Source organism: Dinoponera quadriceps, unplaced genomic scaffold (assembly GCF_001313825.1).
Source record: "Dinoponera quadriceps isolate SergipeBrazil2010 unplaced genomic scaffold, ASM131382v1 scaffold690, whole genome shotgun sequence".
Lineage (NCBI taxonomy): Eukaryota > Metazoa > Arthropoda > Insecta > Hymenoptera > Formicidae > Dinoponera > Dinoponera quadriceps.
In genome coordinates this window covers 583,012-607,462 of record NW_014555275.1, presented here as the reverse complement: position 1 = coordinate 607,462, position 24,451 = coordinate 583,012, and the positions used below count along the sequence as shown (strand labels likewise).

At 43.7% G+C, this 24,451-nt stretch overlaps 1 protein-coding gene across 5 annotated transcripts in view; it reads right to left on the bottom strand.

Annotated features, from left to right (window-relative positions):
• Positions 1 to 24,451, bottom strand: part of LOC106743733 (neurexin-1) — a 305,519-nt gene that overhangs the window by 268,569 nt on the left and 12,499 nt on the right. For all 5 annotated transcript variants that reach the window (XM_014617872.1, XM_014617873.1, XM_014617874.1 and 2 more), the window contains exon 2: positions 23,785 to 23,835. In XM_014617872.1, the coding sequence (XP_014473358.1) occupies positions 23,785 to 23,835 (51 nt within the window). The remainder of the gene's footprint in view (positions 1 to 23,784; positions 23,836 to 24,451) is intronic.

The window sequence follows — 24,451 nt, the reverse complement described above, 5'->3', positions numbered from 1 at the left end:
TCAGACTTGAGAAATACCCGGATATCCGGGTGTTATTATCCGTAAGACTCAGCTACCCGGAATTGACATCACTACCTTGTAGTATGGATCAGCGTTTACTATATTCATGTGTGACCAGCTTGTTAAAGGTCGGTCGATAGGAAGTCCCTTTCAGCGTCCTTTGAAAGCACGTCTGCTCGCATCATCGCGGCCCACTTTCGCGCTCGTGAAGCAGCGGGCGATCTTAAAAGACTCGGCTGCTAGGGTTAAATCTTTAACAAGCCGGTCGTCGAACGAACCAACCGACGTCGGTCCTACGAATGTCATAGAACCACATGTCGACCACTTCTCTATTCTAGACCAACGTGTATTTGCTCGCGACTACAATATTGCACATGTGCAATATTGCGCACATGCAAACTGATGGCATTTATATACGACAACCATCGAGTATGCACACGAATAGGGTGGATATAGATTGTTTTAGTTGAAATTTTATAACTGTACAGAGACCAAATAGCCTTAACATTTACTAGATCCTAGAGCCAACGGAGCTTTCGATCGTATTCACATGTAATAAATGTTGATTATTCGGGGAAAACATAACGATGTCTCAAATATTATAATATTACTCAGCCAGAATAATTATTTCGCAATTATTTAATAATTATACACATGTTGATAATAGGACAGCGAACGATATCCGAATTGTAGGACGAATAAAATGACAGTCATACTTATAAAAATATGAAAATATAAATCTGCCTGACTTATCATTGACTTATATCACTTGCACGAAAATTTTCGAACGACAGACTTACTGTTGATGACTTGCAACATTTGTGTCTACACATTCATCGATCGCGATTGAAATATTCTGCTGACTCTATATCCAACAAATGTTAAGGCTACCTTGAAAAAAATGTCAGGTAGAGTTTAAAACTGTTAGGTCGGTCTATATACTGATAACGATAGACCAGTTCACCGTGTAATCCTATCGTCTTCGCCATAAAGTAAAATCTGCCGCATCGCGTATGCACACGGCGTTTCGTAATTTGAGAACGAGTGTGCGCGACCGAACAACGCTCTCGAACGTTAGAACGGTCATTATCTAACGTCGCTCGTCGACGTTAAATCGTCCCTCGTCACGCTCCGCGATCGATATCGCGTATAACTAGATTGGAATTTCATCCGGCCGCCAACGACGACCGCCGCCCGATCGGCCCCCCTCCCCCTCCGCCGTGGAAGAGAAAGAACAACGCGCCCTGTAGAACCCGTCCTGCAAAAAGGACGGTGCTACCAACCTTCTTTCGCCCCATCTCTCTCTCTCAGCCCCGCCGTCGTCCCGTGAGCCGCGCGCGTTTGCGAAAGTGGCTTAAAACACAACCCCATTACCGGTAATCAGATGGACCTGATCCCTCGGGGGATAGGGGCTTAGGGGACTCCGAGAGCCGGGCCAGAAGGGTATCGGAATACACACCGACACGCCACGTGAACGTAATTGAAAGTTTCCCGACGCCGCCTGTCGCCGTTGCTCGCTCCCAGTCTCGCTTCGTCGTCGTCGTCTTCTTCTTCTTCGCGAAACTTGGCGAGGAACATCGCGTTGAAAGAACGCGCCTGAATGGGACTTAGCGTGGTGGCGGAAGGCGACAGAAGGTGGAGGACAGATCGCGCGAAAGACGCTCTTCCGGAAGCGGTCTTCCGAGGCCGGCGATCCTTACAGACGAAACACCGCTGATTCCTGTTTTGGATACGGTGCTCGGGACTTGCCGACGGGAAACGAGCGACGAGAGTGCTTTCCGGGAGCAAGAACTCGACGAATGAGGAGGAGACGAGTAAATTCGTTCTCATTACGCGTCGTAATAATGTAGAGTATTTTGTTTAATATATAAAGCCATGAGGAGCCAAAGCAAGAATATTCTAATGTCATTTAAATATTAATATTGTCAATATTAGTATTATTGGAAGATAAAATTGTTTACCGTGTATCGCGAGTGTATCGAAGATTTTTGGGCAAACGAACGCGGAGAATCAGCTTTCCGCGCATGAACCGATGAGTCGGCCTTGAATTCTAGTAATATTGTTTTATAAATTATAATCCTCTGAAAATACCTTTATCCAGTTGCTAATTAAATTAGTAAGCAATTTTTTATTCTTAGTATTTTTCTCCCGCGTACGTCGAAAGAACGTTTTATTTCATTAAAATCCGTCCCTTTCGGCGTCAACTGCACGGAGGGGGAGGGGAATTTTGCTGGAACAGCAAATTGTTTATTAATTTAGTGACAGCAGAAAGATTTGTTACACGGAAAGAATTATTTTGCTGTCATAGCAAAACGTTGTTGCGACAGCGATAAAATTTGGCATAACCAACTCTTTAACACTCTTAATCAATTTCTTTTCGCTGTCCAGGCAAACCTTTTTGCCGTCACTTCACTAACAATTTGCTGCTCGAGTAAAATTTTTCCCTCCGTATGCATCTTCTTGTTGTTCTAACAAAAAAGTATTTGCAGCCATGTGTATAGTTATTATTGTGTACACAATGTGTAGAGTTATTATTAACGCGACAGTAACACTTATTCGAACAATGGATTTCCCGACCACAGTCCTGTCTGCGATTCTAGCTACAGATGCCAAACGCTGTTTTCTCAGTGCGGGGAATACGCGAGGGCGAGTCTCATAGCGCGGCGAAACGGGATATGAGCGAGGGTGGTCGTGTTATTCGGTTCGTAGCGGCGCGCGTCGCGTGTAAAAGATGACGTTAATCGCGATATTGTCACGGGGCTTTCTTTGATGTAGCTCAATCCGCTGTACCGTCCCGATCACGCCACATCGGGAGGGTATCGATACACACGGCTATGCGTCCCGGGGTATTATCGCTCCAATCCAGTAACCGCTTAATTAAGGTGATCGCCCTCGTCGCCTTTGACATGGTCTTCCATGCAAGCGCAATGACGACGATCGTTTAGTTCGTGTTGATGAAATAATACGCTGCTCAAAGCGCCCTGACGTAATCGACTTAACTTCGTAATACGTCGGCGTTGTAGCATACGAAGTAATATGCCGGGGATGACGTAATCGCGGCCGCATTCTTTGTCCCGATAATAAACATCTAAAGATACATGCAGACGCGCGTCACACCGTAACATACTGTGATTCTAATCCCACATTGTAACATGCGCCCATTAATACCCGAGAATGGGCTTAACGGCTTCGTCGAGTTTCGGGGCGAACATTTCGACTTCTATTATTCTATTACTCTTTTTTCTGGAAGGTAAATTTTAATGGATATTTCACCGCGCTCTCTTCCCCATCCTGGTCTCATGGCGAAGATGTTCAAACTTTGTGTTTCAATAGTAAGTATCACATCGCGCGGTAGTAAAACTTTATTAGAGTAAATCTTCCCGGAGGATCGCTCTTTTCCGATATTATCCGCAATAGCCTGGTAATCCATAATAGCTTTCTTAGTGTAACGAGAAAAGGGGGATACAGGAATAATCGAAGGAAGTTCGTGCATTGTTGCGTCCGATTTCTTTGCTTTTTTTTTTGCTTTCTTCCGCTGAGCATCTTTATTCAGTCCCGGAATCCGGATCGAACCGCTTTCATTCTTGGTCTATCGTACTTGTTTATCGACGAATATCTTATTACGACATTAAGTATTCATCTCGTCGCGCTGCAGCAAAATGCACGCGAGTTCCCGAGAGAACTTCGAGACTTCTTTGATCACGAGAAGATAGAAGCGGGGTGGGAAAGATGCCAGGAGGGGGAGGGAGAGATACACCGTGAAGTAGAATGCCGCGTGGAGCGCGGTAGATTCGGGAGGAGGCGTAGGGGGAAAGCGGAAGAAGCGAGAATCCCTTTGTGCGCGGAGCAGATCGAACAGAAAAGGAGATAAGCGGGTTAAGAAGACGAGTACACGCAAGAAAGAATAAAAAGATGGCAGCGCCAGACAGAGGACGACTTCTTTATTCCATCCAACTACTCTTCCGGCTGGATGGAATAAATTTCAAGAAAAGATTCGCGAAAAGATTCCTGAAAAGCAAATTGATCTCGCTGGTCGTGTAAAGACAAAGGTAGCTAAGTGCCTCTCTTCGTTGTAACAAATATGCGACGGATATTCCCCCGAAAAATTCGTCGTCCGTGAAAATATTTCAATTTGCAGCGAGCAATTTACCGCGACGAGAAGTAGTCGAATGTACAATCGGTATTTATTAGAAACTTACTTTTATTGGATGCGCGTGAAACGTCCGAATGGAGAAGAAAAGAGATTTATTTGATTTTTGTTGGAAAAAATTTGATACTGTGATACTATGATATTATGATATCGCCGTTTTTTCGTATATTAATAATATCTACAAAATTTATTATACCACTCCGGCAGAGAGGTAATGAAACGAGGAAAAATACATGTGTTATATATCATGTTCCGGATACATTTATTTACCGAGTTTTTAATCAAATACGATCATCCATTAAAAGCGTTGGCACAACTAATAGAAATCGGCGCGGTCGATTCGTCGCGTTAAAAGATACATCTGCGTAAAGAATTTTTCTTAAAAAATTTTATATTTTCTATGAAAACAAAGACAACCACACGATCCCTCACGCCCTCTCCACGACCTGTGTTTCGAGAGGAAAGAACAGAAGTTGATAAAACGCTCGAACGGCTGGACGAGCGCGAGTCGATGCAACGTCGACGCATTCAGATACGCCTGATTATTCCTCAGAACCGGAAAGCGCGAGGAAAGTTCAGAAAGAGAAAGAGAGATGGGAAATATAGGGAGGGAGAGAGTGAGCGAATATGAGGATGATTCCAGACGTTATCCATTATTCCGCGGAGGCACGGCGGTCGAGTAAATCGCGCGCGATTTTCATCGGTGAACTCGGAGGGTGTGCGCACTCCCTCATCCCCGTCTCCGCGCGACCTCTCGTCGCTTCCTGTCGGAAGGGTGGCAATCTTCCCTCGTCTTCCACGATCCGAAGATTTCCTCTCGATCTCACGGCGAGATAGAAAAGCTCGCCCCGCCAACTCGAGAAGGAGCTCCCAGCGGCGTGGAGAAGGCGCGTTGCTCCTTCCACTCATACTCGATTTCCTCTATACGACGCGCCACGGCGCAATTCCGCCGAGACGCGGGCGAGTGGGAGCGAGCGAACGCGAATGAATATTCCTTGGAAGGATTCATAACGTTCATTTATGCACGGGTCAGTAACTCATATCCGGAACGTTCCGCCGGCACAATCGAACCAACGGCGGACGTATATCCGACGCCCTTTCCGCGGATTCGGCCGGGCGAGGAACCGCTCTCTCGAGGACCTCGTCTGCGGTAAAAGCGACGGCGACGCTTTCCAATTTTGCCGTGTTTTCTCCTCGTTACTTTGCATTCCTGCGGGAGGGTAAAATCCAGACGCACGTTTCCGCACGCGTAGCTTTTCGCGTCTGATGTCCACAGAGTTGTGGCTAATTAGTGGCGACAGAGCTAGTAAGTGTATAAGGTGTCATTGAACCGGTGGTTTAACTCGGAAAAGGGTGATCCTACGTGAAAAAGAGGAGTTAAAAGTGTAGAGAAATTTTATTTCGAAGCACGAAGCACGTTGTTTTTGAATAAATTGACGTTGAAAATTGGTCGGATATACGCGCACACTTAACGAGATTGTAAAACGAAATGAGTTTGGTAAAAATTCGATGAAATTTGCACTATGTATACATATATAAATTTTAGAATTATTGACCAGTTTATTTTGAAAATATAACGATGTCAAGTTCATAATACTCGATAAACATATATGCACATTTAATACTCGATAAACATATGTGCACGTTTAAATACTTATATATTTCTTTCTATTATTTATGCATCTCTATTAGACATAAATATAGCATTAATAAGAAAAATAAAGTAACATTTTGTATATGTGTTTACCTCAACTTTCAAATTAACATTTATTGTTTAGGTAGTGAAATAAATGTATAGAAACATAATTTTGCTTGATAAGTACTAAATTTATAAGTGGCCTCATGGATACGCCATTGAAAATACAATGCTGAACCTTAGAACTTCCTTAAGCCGAAATTTTATTCCACATTAGTCCTACAAATTCCGTCGAACTTGAAGAACCAATAAAGAATCTCGAAATGCAACGCTGTACAGACTTTCCTTTTACTTTCATACTATAAATAATTATTTACTACCATTTTCTCCATATTAAGACTTGAAGGATTTGCTAAAAAAACTTATTTTATATTCCATCTGTTTTTCTTTTTTTTTCAATTTTTTTTTTCTCTTATTTTCAATTTTTTCTTGAAAAAAACCCATATTAAAAATATGGAATGTATTATTCCACGTTTTCGATTTACTTTTTTACGTGATATCATCTCCTCTCAAGTTACGCGCCAATAGTTCGATGACACCCTATATATTCGCGTCACACGATAATTCGCACGACGAGCAATCCGAGCGCGCGGAATTTATTCTGATCTGATTTGAGCGCGCGAAACGCACCGGCCACTAAATCGGCAAAGAGACCCCATCCATTTTATCTCCGAGATTTTTAAGGCGGCAGTGGCCATATATCACCGCAAGTATGACAGGCGTTAAAATGCCACTGCGACGATAATCCACAAGCGGCATGTTCACCTACTCACACACACATACGTATACACGAGCAAAGTGTTGACGTGTGCTCGCGCGCCCGCACACATCGCTGGAAGCTCGCGACTTCTCGACGACCTATGACCTCCTCCAGTCCGCGCGCGCGACCTCCTCGGATCTCTCTCGAGCATCAACCTATTTTCATCTCGGGTCTAGTGGGAGGAGGCGGCGGCGGCGGCGAAGGAGGAGGCGGCAGGAGATGTTGGAAGAGTAGACGAGTAGACGTCGGCCGGGATGGGGCGTGTTTGGGAACCCTTTTGCGGTGCTCCGAAGACAATGGAGCGAGTGCAAGCAGGCCGACCTGCACGTAGGAGTAGTTGGATGGTATAAAGGAACCGGCGTCTACGAGGAAGAACCACTCTCCTGTCTTTTTTCACCGTTCCCTAGGTGGGTGTTCTTCTTCGTCTTAACTCGCTTATCTCCTTTTCGCTTCGATCTACCTGGCCGAGGCGCCTTCACCGCGCGTTTCCGCCGGTTTCCACTCGAGAGAAAACGAGTAGGACGACGAAGACGACGACGACTCGTCGGCAGACTCGCGGCATTAACAGAGTTGCGTCAAACATTTTGTGTCTAGCCCCGATAAATACAAGCGACGTAGCATTCGCTTTATTATTACACCTGTTTTACGTTGAAAAACGAGCGCGGGAGCGCTCATCAGGTGGAAAATTATATCGAAATGGATTTTAATATCGTTACCCGCGGAAAGGCCGAGAGGAATTATATGGGAATTATCACGAGTGTCGAATCTCGCGTTCTTTCTCACAGTTCGCGCCAACCGACCGAACGTTTATTTTAGTGCGAGAACAAAGATTGCGAGGGGGCAAAGAGCGAAACGATACAGGGAAGCCTCCGAGGGCGAATTACCCTACAAAGAGGGAGATAAACGCAACAATTCGATTCTAAGTAATTCTCGAGAGCAATTCTATTTGCCGAGCGGGGGGATGGAAAAGCGAAAATCTCCGGCTTCCTCTTAACGCGATAATAAGACACGATCGATCCCTAAAGTGCTCGGCATAATGAACAAGTAATATGCGGTTCTTTAGTGGCTCTCTTCCCCTATCTGTCTCTTTTTCTGTCCCTCCCTCTTTCTCTCTCTCTCTCTCTTTCTCTCTTTCTCTTTCTCTCCGTTAAAATAGATGGTCTCATTCGCCGACGACCAAGTTCACGCGAAAGTAAAAATAATGCGCCCACGCGGAACGTCGATATCTGTGCAATTTTCGAGACATTTTTCGAATAGCAGCCTTCCGGAGAGATGGATATTGGACGAGCAGACTGACACGGGGCGCTGCATTTGTGCGCGTAAATTGTACAAATATCTACAATCATGTACACGTAATACATTATTGTTTCTTTGACGCCGGCGCGTATCGTGACAACGGTATCGTCGGTGTTTTTCGACGATCGGCGGAAAGAGGATTTATATTTTGTGCACACACAACACGTTCCGACATGCGCTCCCATGTATGTGTGTCGACAAATAAATACGTTGAAGCGGAGAGGGAGACATTAAACGCGGCTATTTTTTCGAGTGTAAAATGCGCGATAACCGCGTTTGTTCGCATTGTGCGATCCGTTTGCCCCCGTCCGCCCCCTGATTTCTCCAGCTAACAGAGCGCTGATGTTGGATCAAAAAAATTGCGAATCACTGAAGAATGCAGATCTCTCCTTGCATAAATTTACAACTGCATTGCGCGGCATGCATTTAAGAGAGGGAGTGGAAGCAAGAGAGAGAGAGAGAGAAGGAGAGAGCAACGTCGTCTCTGGTAGAACACGCGCAAACTTTCCGACACATCCTCCGCTTTGCATTTTACACACGAGCGGCAGCCGTTAATTTCGAGTACGTCAAACTCGGGCACTCGGTACAAGGATCGCGCGAAGCACCGACAGACGAACGGACGAAGCAGCCGGACCCGCCGTTCTCTCCCGGTTCCATATGGAAGCGAGACGACGTCGTGGCGGGTCGCTCGACGCGATATTCGACCTGGACGCCCTTTCGATGAAAGCCGATCCGCGCTGTCTATCGATCTAGCCAACTCGCCCGCGAAGAGACATAACCGCACAATCGCACGACGGACCCATTGTCACCGGTCCGCGCCGTCTTGCTCCTCAGTTTCAGTGTCCTTAACCCACCGAGTGGAATCGCACCCCCACCCTCGTCGCTCGTTCCGCGATTCTCACCACGATGCCTTCGCAAGAGGAGAACAGCCCTCGAATGCGACAAAGCTATATATTCGAATATCGGGCAGATGGAACGACGATTCATTTCGCGCATCCGATATCCCCGGTATTTGAGAGAGCGAGGCTCCCGCCGAGATCTGCGCTTTTAATCGTTTAAATCGCCGGCCGAGCGATAAATTAACCGAACAATTACACGGAAGTTCCCGCCGTCGGGAACGAAAACGATGAGACAGCGGCTGTCTCCCCGTTAGACCCGGACAGGCAATCCGTGCGGCAACTTCGCGCGCTAAACACAATCAACTCGACACAATAAGACATCGCGCTTAAAGCCATTCGCGATCGTGTCTGCGGCCATCCGCATTGGAGAGGACTCAAGCGCGCGATATAGTCCGAGATAGTAGCAGCGGCAGCAGCACACGGTAGTGCCTTTGAGGGTGTAACGTCGGAGGAAGTGCAAGAAATGTCTATCCCGCGCACGAGAACAGATACAATGTCTAAGCATCGTTTTCTATAAGAGGTAAGACAACCGTAGACAAGCTTACAAGGCGCATTATACGGAGAGATCCGGTGGTTTGCATAAAGCTGGTGATAGCATTCTCTCACCTAGCTACACGCCGGGAATGAGACGCGGATAAATCGCTGACAAGAAAACGGGAGAGATCACGGTTACACGGTAATTGTAAGAAGAAAGAGGAAAGACAAGACGTCGGGATACCGAGATACTGTGCAGTGAAACACGCGAGGCCGACGGATAGGTAACGAAAGGGACGACGTATCGTGTACTTTCGATAAGTTCATTTTTGCGTCGTGCAGAGAGAGACGGAATTCCGAAGGTTACCGCACTCGGGAAAAACGTGAACGGTTACGCACTGAGAAAAAATACTTAAAAATTTATTTGTGGAAGTGGAGACGGATAATAAACCTTATTTCTGTGAAATAAGCCTTATATCCTACAAATAAATTTTGTCATATTTTTTAATATTTTTGTCCCCGGTATACGTTTTCTATGATTCCCGAGTGTAATTTGTTGATTCGTTTACTGCTGCTAAGTCTCGTTACTTATATTTTTCTCTGTATTGCAGTCCTCAAATTTGAGCAGTGAATAAACTGATTAATCACATTCACGAATAATCGAAGAAAGTCTGTCGTTAAAATTCTCGCTTGTGTGATGATTCAATGACCGCCTAAATCGATCACATTTTTCCGTGTGCCATTATCTTGAGATTATTCGGAATAAATGTCGGAAATTCTGCGCAACGCGTATACGTTAGATCAAAAACGAGAGAACACATTGGGTCTCTTAATACACGTTTATGCGTTTAATTCGCGCGTGCTTGCGGAAATTTCAGCTTTTTATTAATGGGAATGCATCATTTCCACTGACTGAGCCTCAGATGCGTTTAAATTCTTTTCATGTATGCCTTAATCAATACGTTCCCCTTAGACTCGCAAATCCCTGTTATATATTGCCGAATGCGTGTTAATGAAATAGCGGTTAACAGTTGTTGAAATAGCGCGAACCTCTGTATTCTCTCTGTTTAGTTGTAGATGCATTCGCACGTGTACGCACATACACAAACACACACACATATACGTACACAAATATATCTGATATCTTTAAGTATCTCCTTCCGCCAGAGTTATTATTTATATCTACACAATTATCAACTCGTTATTGTTACTCGCATATAAACGACATTCGCTTAATCGTGATCTCAACCCTTAGAATGCGAACCACGCCTATAGACGTTTAAAGAAAGTCACCGTGTGCAAACATCGCCTAAAAGCGTTCGACGCTCAACGCTCATCACTATGTACGAGCAGCGTCTTTAGACGCCCTCATTTATTAACGTTGTAACGCGCGTAAGTATTACATCGTAACGACTAGCTCCATGCCGCACACAGCAATCGTCTTGCTTCTGAGCGGCTCATAGTCTAAGGATTAATTTTGCAAATTCCGTAAAATTTAAAAGAACAAAAAATCATGAGATGTAATAATGTTACATAAACCTTTGATGATACAAACGGTTATTTACTACCGTTCTCTCCACGTTGTATCATGTGTGTGTGTGCGTGTGCGCGAATTAAAAAAAAAGACATTTCGGAATTATTTAATATTCGATTGTCTCAATATTCCATCTGAATTCATGTTTCTTGTTACATAAAATAATGCAATAAATATAGATCAATGAAACTATGATATACGCGATATGTCGCTGTCTACGTCTCAGCATCCTGCTTACCGATTCAGCATCCTCGCCTGTGTTTCGCCGTGTTACTCCGAATATCCGCTCATGGCACTGACTGCTCGCGCGGACACGACGATTCGATCAGAAAAACGCGCGGTAACGTAATGGCCGTTACGCATTTCAAGGGCCGACGAAATACTTGAACCACTCGACGAGAATGATAACTAACCTATCGACACACGTATTCTATAGCGTACGAGTCACCCGACGTCTCGAAACGCAACGGAAATTCCCGGAAAAATCTGTAACGCGCGAGAGTACGTTTGGCCGCCATGGTCGAAAGTCACGACTGTTTTGAGTGTTAGTCGTTGTAATCGCTCGACCGTTGGCGAGCTATGACACTTGTCGATTCACGGAGTGTGACGTGCACTTTTTGCCCGTTGTCACAGTCCTCGCGCGCGTCCCGCTAACCGATCGTCGTTATGTTCCGAGAAGATCGACGAACACGATCGCGACGCGGAGTGTTACGCATAGACGTAACGTACAGACTAAAATTCGGCAAGCGGCACGAACTTTCCAACCGTTTTTCGGTAGACTCGCCTCGCGTTCCCAGTTGCCCTTGCGCTTCGTCGTCCCGCGCGCAGCCGACGAGTCCCTCGAGTCAGGAGCGTGATCACTGCATTATCGTGCTACGGGGCCCGTAAGGGGAAAATCAGAAGATCCGTGGATTTTTTTCAACATGCTATATTTTCTATTAAATTTTTATTTGAATCGTGAATACTTGTTTTCGATCGTTAACCCTTCCCGTTATCAGTGAACTAAGTCTACTGGGGATACTACTTAAAAAAGACGCGTTAGCAATTATACCTCATAGGTGACGTGAGAAACTATTACTATATACTATATACCTCATATATGACGTGAGAAAATATATTCGTGATTTAAATAAAAATTTAATAAAAAATATAGTCTCTTTAACAAAAAATCCGCTTCTATTTCCCTCCCCCCCTCCCCCCCCCATATACGGGCACGATATGCGGTGTTACGATTCTGAGACTCGAGCGGCTCGCTGGCTACGCGCGAGCGACGAAGCGCAAGGGATCTTGGAAACAACGCGAGACGAAGCTTTCCGAGAATCAGTTAAAAAGTGCATCGCTTACCGCTTATCAGGTCTAGATATATTATGTCTATGGTATTACGTGTGTCAGTGTGTTGTATATAACTTTCGGTTAGGGAACGACGTGTTTTCGATCGACTCGTACTACTTCCACGTGGACTTATCAAGTGTCTAGTTACGATGTTGACTGACTGATTTAAGACGAATCACGAACGCGAGATATAACGGTACTCTAATACGAAATTCAAGGGGCTCTAACGAAACGACGTCGGCCATCTTGTCATCTCTGCGAAACGCGCCGAAAGCACGCCGCGCGTCACACGCAAAGTAATCGAGTTTTCGTCGACATCGCGTTAATTAACACTTGTTTCTCCGATCGAATCGTGTTCGCGCGAGTGTCCGTGTCAGAGACAGCGCGACGAACGAGTATCTGGGGCGACGGAGCAGCCGGGAACAGAATGCTAGATCGGTGGAAAGCCAGAACGCAGAACACCAGGGCGCTGATAACGATGCATCGTGTATTTTCAGGTATGTGGAATCATTATTATTGAATAACTATTGCGCAGGATATATTTCCGATTTAGATAGATCCCTGACGAACGATGTTAAAAATGAGGTTGTTCCGAGATGTTTTACTCTGGTCTACAAGTATTTGTAGGTCTAATGTAGAATCAAATTTTCGACTCGGGTATACTTCACGTGATATAAATGGATGTCCACAAAATAGTATTTCTTTGTTTTATATAGCCATGATAAGGTTTTATTTTACGATACAATTTTAGAATACAATTTATCGTGATTTTTTTATAAATTGATGAGATCATATCTAATCATTTTTTCCAATAGCTCCGCGCTGTATGATCTTAAAAGAGTCTTAAAAATGTCGCAACATTTTTTTTCAACGAGTTCGCAATGCATCTCGTATTCAATAAAAAAAATGTATCTCCTGCGAATTATTAAAAAAATAATTTCTCTTATTAAACACGGGATGCGTTCTGAAATTTATCAAAAAATTGTTTTGCAACCTTTTCTGGTTAACTATACGCAGCAATCATCTTGTTTCTAAGCATTTTGTAATCTAAAAACTAAGAGACTACATCGCGCTCGGTTCATTTTCCAAGCACGTCGAATGCGTCGACGCAGTCCCGACAGCCGCAAATACTCAACAATCATACGCGAGTACGTTTGTCTCCCCCCTTCATCGAAATTTATTTTTAACGCATGTATCGTCATCGATTTTGCAAACGTGTCGTGTTGTATCGAACTGAAAAATGTGCAACTCTCGCGTTTTTTCACAAAACAGAAAGAAAGGGCAAAAAATCGTCCATCATCCATTCTAAATAATCGATATCAATAACATCGTTAGTTACATACCAAAGTCCGATTCTAATAGATTGGCAATGAGAGGTGTCGCGATATCGGACACATGGAAAAAAGATTCGCCGTTCCAACTGAAAACTTCACTGGCTTAGCAAATCTATGACCGTGATATACAAACGGTCAGTTTTCTATGTTACAGTTGCTAAGTTTCAGAACTATACACAAAATTGATAGTCATATCTGATGATAAACTTGGCAGGTTTATCGGTACTGCAAAGAAAATTTTTTCTATATATATCCAAAACCAATAAAAAATATAGCTCGGAAAAAATATCTGACAAAATTTGAAAATATTGAAAATCTTTTAAATAAAATTAAAATTGAATATATGATTTGACGATTAAAATATAAAAGTACTTGGAAATTATTCGGCAATAAATATATTTATTGAGATAATCTCTTTTATCAATATGCTGTCATCAAAAGAAATTTAGTAATATTAACGAAATGAATTTCTATAATAAGCAAAATAACATCTATAAAAATCGATCTCCGTTCTTCGATTAAGTTGACAACTGCTTCCGTGCGAATCTGTTTGCCGCGCGAGTGAATCTCGTCAAGTTGTAACGTTCAGTTTTATCTAACAAGCTATAGACTTGCCGGATCAATCAGTCCATTTCTTTCCGTCGGCTTCAACATTTGCAAAAGTAAATTCGCGACAACGAGTAAAAGTAGCCGCAATCGTGCCATTGTATGGCGAGAGATTCCGTTTTCGCGGCGCGTCCCGTTCTCCATCTCGAGGTAAGCCGGCTCTTTCAGCGTACGGCTGGTTTTTCCGGCCAATTAATTCGTGTCTAACAGCGTGCTTAAACTCGCGCTTGCGCACGTAGGCGAGCAGATTTGTGGGTTTTCATGGATCTCACCTCGCACCGGAAATTTGCCGTCGTTAATTAATTGGTCATTCGGCGCGCATTTCGTATCTGCGAATAGCTCCTCGAGATTACCAGCGGCGCGGATCGAGAAATCGAGAGAGTTTCGCGAGTAGTTTCTCGACCCGAGCGAGAGTAAATCGCGTGAATTCGACCGTCGCTCCGAGTTACGACCTCGCCTCGATTGATCGGTCATAAAGATTTGCAAATAACAATATGTTCCCCGCATTCGATGCGTATGAATAAATTCTCGGGGAAAAGCGGCTTCCGTCCCGAGATTTTTTTCGCTCCCGAGAGATCTCGTTTCGTCACAGACGAATAATCCTCGATCGATACGCGCGAGCGATTCATTCCCGTTACATTTCTTCGCGCGTCAAACTAGGAGAGAGGAGCTCCGTACAGACACGTGTATTCGGTAAATGGCAGCAAAGGGTTCTAAACTGACCGAGAGAACTAGTTCAGACCGGAGTCTAAGTACTAAAGTCCGTAGCTGAGATTCCTGTCCTACCGAAGGCAGATGCTTGTCTATGATATATCTACGAAACTCGAGGCTAGTTTCCGAACCAGTTCGAAATGCGTCAGATCGCAAGGCGCTCGTGGAAAGTTGGTCACGGTGGTGGTGTGCGGCTGCGCTAGCTCACGGTATGATATTAATTAATATCGGCGCCTAAGTAGTTCAGCGAAGAACGAATCAGATATGTAGGTCAAGACGCAAAGTTACGTTATTAATCCCGAGTGGAAATTTTAATTCTGCATTGACCCTACAAATTTTGTGAAATGGAGAATCGCCAAAAGTAACACTGTGCAAGCTATTATCCTACCTCGATGCTGGAAATGTTTACTTACTGCCGTTTTCTGCCTGTTAAATCTCGAAGAAAAGTCTCAATTCAGAATTATTTAAATATAATAATATTATATAATAATAATATATAATTATTAAAATATTTCATTATTTCAATAATCTACATTAAATCTTTCTTTCTTAATTTTAATTTAAGCAATATATTAATTATGTAAATTATTTGAAGTAAAGTACGTAAGATAAACAAAAATATTTAATAATTTAATAAGAATTAAGGAGTGTAAATGAATAAAAGGAATAGCGAAATTCTTGACCTCTCTTTTCTCTTTTGTTGGATATTTCGATGAAATTAAAAGAGCTAATAAGAAGCTATAAAGATAACAGTTATGTCTAATAATATTATTTTCCTACATGCACACCGGTCTTAGAATTAAGTCTCGTAATTTGTTGATTTGTGTGTCTAATAATACTCTTTGAACCGCAGCTTTTATTTTGAATCGGCCAATGTTTCTTTTCACTTCTACTTACTACAGAGTTATTGTTATTATACCGAAACTAAATTTAAATCTCGATTGCTGCGCAGTATTATTGGACACGCAACTGTTACTTTACTTTACAATGCCCTCCTCTTCATCCCTCTTTAATCTCTAAATCCTATTTAAATTTGCAACGCCAGTGAAAAGAAATAATAATAGGATTGTCAATAAGGAAAATTTACTGTTCCATTATAATTCCCTATATATATATATATATATATATAATTTATCTATATTATTTAATATTTGCTTATCTCACATACTATATCTGCAGTTGAATAAATTACGCGTTTAATATAACGCCGATTGAAATCTAGAATAAAGATTAAATGTACACATGGAATGTTGAAAACTTCAGATACGTCATTATATTTGCAGAATTAATACAGAACTAAAATTTCGACTCGAGGAGCGACGAAGCGTGCGCTTCGTTTACTTTATTTCGTCATTCTTTGCGAGTTACAATTCTCTTCCCTCCTCTCTCTCTCTCTCTCTTCCTCTCTTTTAATCACCGTTTTAATTGCGAAAAATCTCGTAATTCCCACGCCAACCGTGCGATATAGCGGCTGTAGCGATTAAGTAAAGAGACCTAGCGCAATCGGCGCAATGATCCGCCTCAATTTCGCAAATTGTAACCCAGGCCCGCGATATACGGGGGATATTTTTACGACTTTTATATCTTTCACGCACAGATTACAGCCCGGCGATTCGTGCTCGCGCGCGAATCGATAATGGAAAAAACTCTCCAGCCATTTGTATAATCGAACGCGCGTACTAAGGTATAATCTCGAGTATCGGACGTGGTTATTGCGCTAATCGCTGCCGCGGCAGATTCATTCGCCGGCGCGAAGGAAAATGATAAACGTACCATTTTCAGCGGATTAAAATGCGCCGCGGGAGAGTCGGCGATTGCGAGAATGCGCGGCCGCTAATAAATTTGTCACCTACCATAGAGATCCGCGACGAGTGATCTTTTACCGGCGGCGGCGGCGAGCTCTCGTACCCGAAGCAGCTCTAATACGTTTTTAATGGAGCCACACTCCCGTCCACGATGAATAATGAAGCACGAATTTAATTTGTGCCGCCTTGAGATTCATCTCAATCTAAAGTGGAACGAGGCCCGATCGGGTGACAAAATGAAGCGGACTGAAAGCCCGTAGATGATTTATGAGTAATCCAAGCGGTCTTCTTCTCCCGTCGTATAATTTTCCGCATCCCCCTCTCATTTTCTTTCTCTAAAATTTCATACTCCCCGACAGATATATCCGCTTATTTTTAACTTGAAACTAGGCCAATGCAGTGGTTCCAGTATTTCTGAATTTTTTACCTCCCGGCGGTTCGGCCTCGGATTTATATCTCGATGTTGATAGAAAATATACGATTCGGAAAATATACGATTCGGAATTTTTACCCCCTTATCGACTTTTGTCGTTTGATAAGCGCTTCGATGAAGCTTCGCGACGCGTCAAGTCCGCGTGACGTATGTCTGTTATGAATAAGGTCTTATTTTTGCACGAACGTTCGCCCCTAATCACAGGCTCGAGAGCGTACGTTGTATTATCGGCTATTACGTAGCGCACCATCGCCTATGCAACATTCACGGATATTATTTTGATCGATAAGCTATCGTGTTACGCTGGCGCGCGCGCGGTTGAATGATCACGGGAACGCAAAAGGCAGTTACGACAGTCTTCATCCAGCTTGTTTAAAACGAGTGGTGTTATGTGATAAATCCAATTCTCTCTTTTTTATGTAGATATACATACATGTATATATAGATATATAAAATGTGTCGTGTGTACCGTTAATCGATCCGGCGGATATTACGTGTCCACTTTGAAGCGCGGTGCCGTTTTAAAACCCCGCGGCTGCCGCTGGCTCGCAAATTGAATTCCGAAGTCATTCTGCTGCGTCGACCGTCAGCGGACATTTCGCTGGAGGATAATATAGAAATAACTTTTTGCAAAAAACGACAGCCTCTTCACCGGTCTCGTTCACCGCGTGCACGCTCTCTTCGTCGAGGTGGTGCAAAAAAAGCGACGAGCCGTTTTCTCTTTAAGATGCAACGACGATCCGGCGTAAACGCGATCGATCAACGAGACCGCGTTCGCTCACACGTGGAAACACGCACCGTGAATTAACCCTTTTACGTTCCGCGTCTCAGCCTGCTGGCTCAAGGAGTTTTGACATTCCACTTTGCACACGCCAACTCGGTCGGTGGTGACGATGAAACTGTGCTAAACTCGAGGAAAATTACACCGGGAGAAAAGTGTTCAGTATTTGCGGCTATATAATTACATAGTGAAAAATAATTATAGTTAGGGAAACTATTTTTGCACCAAATGCTGCTGTAGTGTGTTAGCGATAATAATCTCGTATGCATGTTGCTACTGCTACCTTTTTGTCGGAGAAATAAAAAAGACACAGTCGACGCTGAAAATGACTATAATTTTAGTGAGATTAACCACTATTTTTCTTTTTCTCTCAGCGTACAAACTGTAACCGACCGTTGATAAATGGATTCTTTTCACTCACCCTGACAATATTTATGAGCGAACTGTCAACGTCGCGCCAAAAATCTGCGGAGCGCAAAGGGTTAATCCACGGAGACTGTGTGTAACCAAAACTAGACATTACGACTCTAATTGAATACGAGTGCCGGGAAAAATAAAAAAAAGGAATTTGATTTTGCAATTTTTTTGACACTCGGCAACGCAAAATATATGAAATTCCCGTGTAACTCCTCTGTATATGCATTTCGCGCAATTTTATTATACCTTGATATCGCAAATCTGTATTAATTCCTTTATTTAACTTTCGTTAGATTTCATTTTATCTATCATATGGTGCGATTCATATTTTTTTTCTTTACAGTTAAAAAGACATATCGATAACGTTACACAATGGAGAAATTGCGCGGATGATTTACGACTTCGATCGCGGTTTGACGACTCTGAAACTCGTCGCGTGCTCGGAGAAAGCGAAAGANATATATATATATATATATATATATATATAATCGAAAACACTACAAAACTTCCCCCATTGTGTTACACGTTATTCTTCGAGACCGTCGGGTTAGTCTCGTAATATCGCGGGACCTTAATCCAGCCATATTTCGGACCGGTAGATAAAATTGCGCACTCCTCCTGCTCTCTTACGAGCACAGGCCTGAATGGAGAATTTCATATCGATATTCGATCTTCTCATCCGGCGTAATACACTTCTTCCTACGGGGTCACGCTTTGCAGGCCGAAAAACGACAAACAAAGCGTGAGCTCGCTCCTCCCCCTACCCTCTCCCGTGATTTCGGTGTTCCCATTACGCGGATGGATCGCGCGTGGCGGAGGCCCGCCGGCGGCGAAAGAGACTCGTGCGCCGATCGATCTCGTCGTCAAAGTGGCTTTGTCCATTAATCTCTGTTTTACATTTCCCCCGATAGACAGGCACGACGTGCTCGCTAAGAAAGATTACGGGTGCAAGCGTCCACTCGTAAAATTTACAATCTGGACATTACCGTATTATTTAACGAAGGCGACGTTTCTCCATTCTCTTGGCTGCTTTACTGCGATATATAATCGAAAGGGAGAGGGGCTTTACGAGGTGTCCCTCGTATTACACGAGGATTGAGTTTAATATTTGACAGTCCCAAAAAGCTATCGAGCGAACAATAATCTCGCATAGATTATTTATATTCGTACACAGAGACGGGAATGAAATCGATTCGATCGAAATCAGTATATACCCTACGAGAGGTAAGTAAAGTCATCGAAACACTAGTGAATATTTAAGCGCGGAGAAAATAACCGGCATCAAAGACTCGTCTTATTATTATTGAAAAGTTTGCTTGATCGAAAATGGCTTATTACTTTCGCTGCACTCGGGCTCGCCTGTAAGCCTCGTTATATTTCAATACTCTTACGAGCTCTCGCTCTCTTGCAATCTCCTTTATCATAATTTATAAGAATGATTTATAAGAGATGTTGGTGCCTTCGAGATTATAGAGTAGATAACGTTGAACATCGAAAAGTCGCGGTGAATTATTAACTCGGATGATTTATTATCAATCTTTAGTTTCCCTTTGTTGAGTTATGTCTATCTGTCTGTCTCTCTTCTTCTTTTCTTCTCCGCTAAGGGATAAAGAGTACATACTTGTGTTTTATGTTCCTTTACCTACTCCGTGGCAGAGCCAAGAATAAAATTTCGTCCTTGAAGATTAAATTATACGAGCTGATCCGATATGAAGTCGTCCATGAAATAAAGAAGCTTGTAGCCCGCGGTGCCCTGTGAAGAATAATCCATAGATCTTCTTCGAAATCGACGTTCCCGGCCCCTTTCGTTTCGACTCGGCTCAGAAAAGCGTTCTCGATATCCGTCTTCTCCCCTTGAGTCGCGCGAAAGAAGTTCAAGAGAGAAGTCGCTAGGATTCTTTCTCCCCCCCTCCCACCTCCCCTTCCAGTTTCACTAACTGTCCTCGACTTTGAAATTCGAGGAGATTATAGCGAAGAGAGAAGGGTATGTATCGAGTATCACGGGCGCGCAAGCCTCTTCTGTTTTCAAGCGAATAAACGAGACTGTGACCCCGGGTCTCACGTCGCTCACCGAGCAGCTTATTGTCGCGAACTCGTGGTATGTTGCGCAACGTTGATTCCCTCGCGCGCTAAAATTCGTTCCTCTCTTCTCACTCCGCCGTGGAAACGAAAGAGAACCGTCTCCTCTTTCCACGTGGTCCGCTATCGAATTAATTAATCGCGACGGAAACCGGCGGGAGGGCAGTTTTCTCCCGGTGAGAACAAGGATGGGGATTATCCACACTGATGCTAATTATTTCCAGAGTACCCCGGCAAAACGCGATGATACAGAATATATCCCGCGTTAGATAAGTTAACACGCATTAATCTTCGGCAAGCGGAGAGACGGCCGGCCGCCTCTCTAATGATGTAATGAACACCGTGCATTTTTATCGCGCGCCATTTCTCAAATTGCACTTCGCCGACGGTCCACTCGGAGAACCCACCTATCCAGGCAATTTATTTTCATTTCTCCTAACGATTCAACCCGTTCCATCCCCTCCCCTCCCCCCCCCCACTTCTTTTCTCCAGCAGCAAGCAGACTTCGGCCCGCGTTCCACTTTCTACACGGACGACGAATAATTCGAGGCCCCGTCGAGGAACGTGCGATTTGCTCGGCGCGATCGATCGCATTAATGTTACGGCCTGAGGAATCTTGTAACGCGATTACGAGCGAGCTGGAAAACACGTATAATGGCTTCCGCATCTCGGGCGGTACGATATCGGAAGTGACCGGCACCGTTGACCCGACGAAAAGCCAGGATCTGTTAATAATTAGGCTAATTAGACTAATTAGGCTTAATCAGCTGCGAAGATGCTTCGTTCGTGGACTTATGCATGAAACTCATCAATCTTCGACGTCATGGCGGTATGTGCGATCGTAGTGCATCAAGCTACGAAAAATCTCAATTTTGCTGAAAAAAGAGTAATAGGACAATTGGTTCGTTATAAATAACCCGAAATTGAGTTCATTTGACTCTACTTAAATTATATCGTATTATACAAAGTGATTATATTATACAAAATATGTCACATTATACAGATTAAATATGAGAAGAGGAGAAAAATATATTTATATAGAAATTTTGCTAGAATAAATTATTGATAAACGAACCTAAAAACACGAGCAATGACGTCATGAACGTACCTGATTGTGTTTTCATTAAACTAGACTCTACCACCCTAAGTAGCAGAATGACGTAAGAAAATGTTATATTGACGTCATGTCGCCATCAGTATGACGTTCTCTGACGTCATTCCGCTTCTTAGGAAGCTAGAGTCTCAGGTACATTCATAACGGCCACTGTTCATTTTTTGAGTTCGTTTATCAATAACTTGTTTTAGCTTGGTAGACAAACAATAATTAAAACTGGACAAATGTAATCAAGTTGTGGACAGTCGATTCCATTATGTAATTTAAAGAAAACAGTTGCGTTTATGCTGATCATTGTCTGCTTTTGTACTTGTTTGTTAATAATCTGTTTTGGCTTGATGGACAAACGAGAATTATGGATGGACAAATGTGAAAAATCGATTCTGCTACGTAATTTGAAGAAAGTACGATCAGTTATATGATCGCTATAAATGATCGCAAATTAGTGCATTTCACAGACACACTAATTTTCCCATTATTTTTCTCTGCTTCTTGAAATAATTTTTCCTTAATTAGCACTTGGCTAATAGACCAAGCACTAAAGTAAATAGAAAACAGCGAAGAATAAAGAGAACAAAGAAAATACATTGACGAAGAACGAGTTCGACCTTGGAGCCGTATAGTAACGGCGATACGTTAGCTTGAAAGTGTATCTATTGGATACACTTGCGACTAATGGAGGGTTAAAGGTGAGAAAAATGAGGTATTTCTAAATGAGCGAGGAAAAGTGAGAAAAATGCGTCGCTCCCATGCCTGTAACAATTATTACGACATCCTGCATACCACGTCATATCATATTGCGTCAAATTATACGCAGACACAGCGGTAACAATTAAAAAGGACCTGTAAGTTTCGGCTTAGCAAACGCTAAGGCTTCATCGGAACTCAGTGTATACGCGCGAGCGCCGATTCTTCGCGACACCTTTCCGCCGTACGATCGAATTACTCGAACATCCCTTTAATAGCTCATCGATACAACGAAGCAACGCGATACGAACGCGATCGAAGCGACTTGGCTCGTTCGCCGGTACACTCGCGACCGTAGTCAACCGTGTAGTCGACGCATGTACGCGGAAAGCGTACGCGTTGTTTGCCACTGGCAATTCGGAGCGCATCTGATTGAACGTAACACGGCAGGTACAACCCACCACCGCAGCAACGCGCACGGTTGTCTTACGAGATATTAAGCCCAAAAGCGAGCCAACCCCGTGTGCACCGGTGTATGTGTTTGTGTGTGTGTGTCTGCGCGCGTTAGCTGTGTGTCGCATAATGGAACCGGCGTTTCATCGGAGGCGCAGAGGATGCAACAACAAAAATTCGCCGTAACAACAATGCCTCCCGGCCGAGAAGCCGATATATCGACGCACCGCGTTCGCGAGGCGGACGTATTCGCTCGCGCGTGAAATCTGTTTGCCGGCTTTATCGCGCGCGCGCGCGCGCTCGCTTGCTCACTGTAGTTTTATGGCACAACCGTTTGAAAAATAAAAGAGTCCGGGGGCACACCGAATATCCCCCAATAACTCTTTGTCCCGCGGCGGTTCTCACTGCCTGCGCCGCCGTCGCCTCACACGGCCGAATTTTTTTCAGTTATATAATACTGAGCGGTTTATTAGTATGCGATACTTTCCAGTGCCCTTTTGTACGTTTTCTTTCTATTTTTTTTTTTTTCAAAGAGCCCGGGCAAAAGAGCTCGTTAACTCCGATAGCTTTGTCTCTTAACCTTGTTGTTGCCGTTCGTGTCGTGTACGCACTTCGAGCTATATCCGCGTCCGAATATGATGAACACGGTTGTTTCTCTTTTTCCCCTTTTCATTCTCTTTTTCGCCGCCTTTTGTTTCCCCGACGCTACGTGAAACGATGTATTTAAAAGCGGAGGTACGAATAAAGCGATGAAATTTAAGAACGCCGGGAACAACATCCGCGGAGCTGAGTTGCGTTTCACGGATAAAAATGTGTCAAGTATATCCGAACGGAACAGCGGGGTTAATTAAGACGATAGCACGAGCTATCCGGCGGCGGCTCACTTTGCAACAACGCGCTAACGAACATTTTATCTCAACTCCCGTGCTTGTGTATTGTCGAGTCGATGTGAAAGGTCCGTCACGCTCGTCAGAACCGGCAACGAAATTACATAATTTCCTAGAGCGATCTTGATCAATCAAAGTACAGTCACCGTACGCTCTGACACACTTTTTCCGCGAAGGAAGTTTTCCAGTCCGCCTCTCGAAACATTCGAATCCGTAACTTCATTCGAGAAAGAGAGAGCTTGATAAAAGAAAAGAGAAAAGACAATAGAACTCTTGCGCACCAACTCGATATTACGTCTGGAATAGAACGAGAACAATCTTTCGTGTCTCACTCACCCTCGGGGCCTTGCGTTTGCTGGCATTGTCGACACACGGGAAGCCACCGCACTGAAACACGTGAGAAAATGCATTATGAGACGTTTCATCTTTTCTCGATCGTATCTGGCGACAGCAATAACGCAAAGACGTCGTCGAATATTCCGACGACAATGTCCGACTGTGCGTGCCAGTCGTTATTGAGCGCTAAGTATTAATCGTAACCGAAGAGTATTTTTACGCAGCGAGTATCAGGGCCAGATGGGTGATACAGATTGGTTTTACGACCTAATAAAAAGTGGATGGCACGGTATAAATTGAATATCCGAAGCCGGCGCGCAGGAGAGCGGTGTTCGCGCGCAGCATCCACTACTGTAAACGCGCCCGCGTGAACATCTTATCAGAAAAATTTTAACTTACGGTCATATTATAAAATCGTATCCACATCTAGGAGAGAGAGTTTTTAACGATCGATACGCGATGGCCCGTAGCTATACCCGGAGTTATACGGCGGTTGTTAACTCTTATATCACAGTTATACACACCGCCGACATTGTACACGCTCCGACGTAATAAGATTTATACGCGAATATATAGCGGGATTATTGCCCGGTGGAAGATTTACAATCCGTTGCGAGAATCCCCGCGAGCGTCGATATAAGATTTGTCAGAGTGGTGTTACGATTCA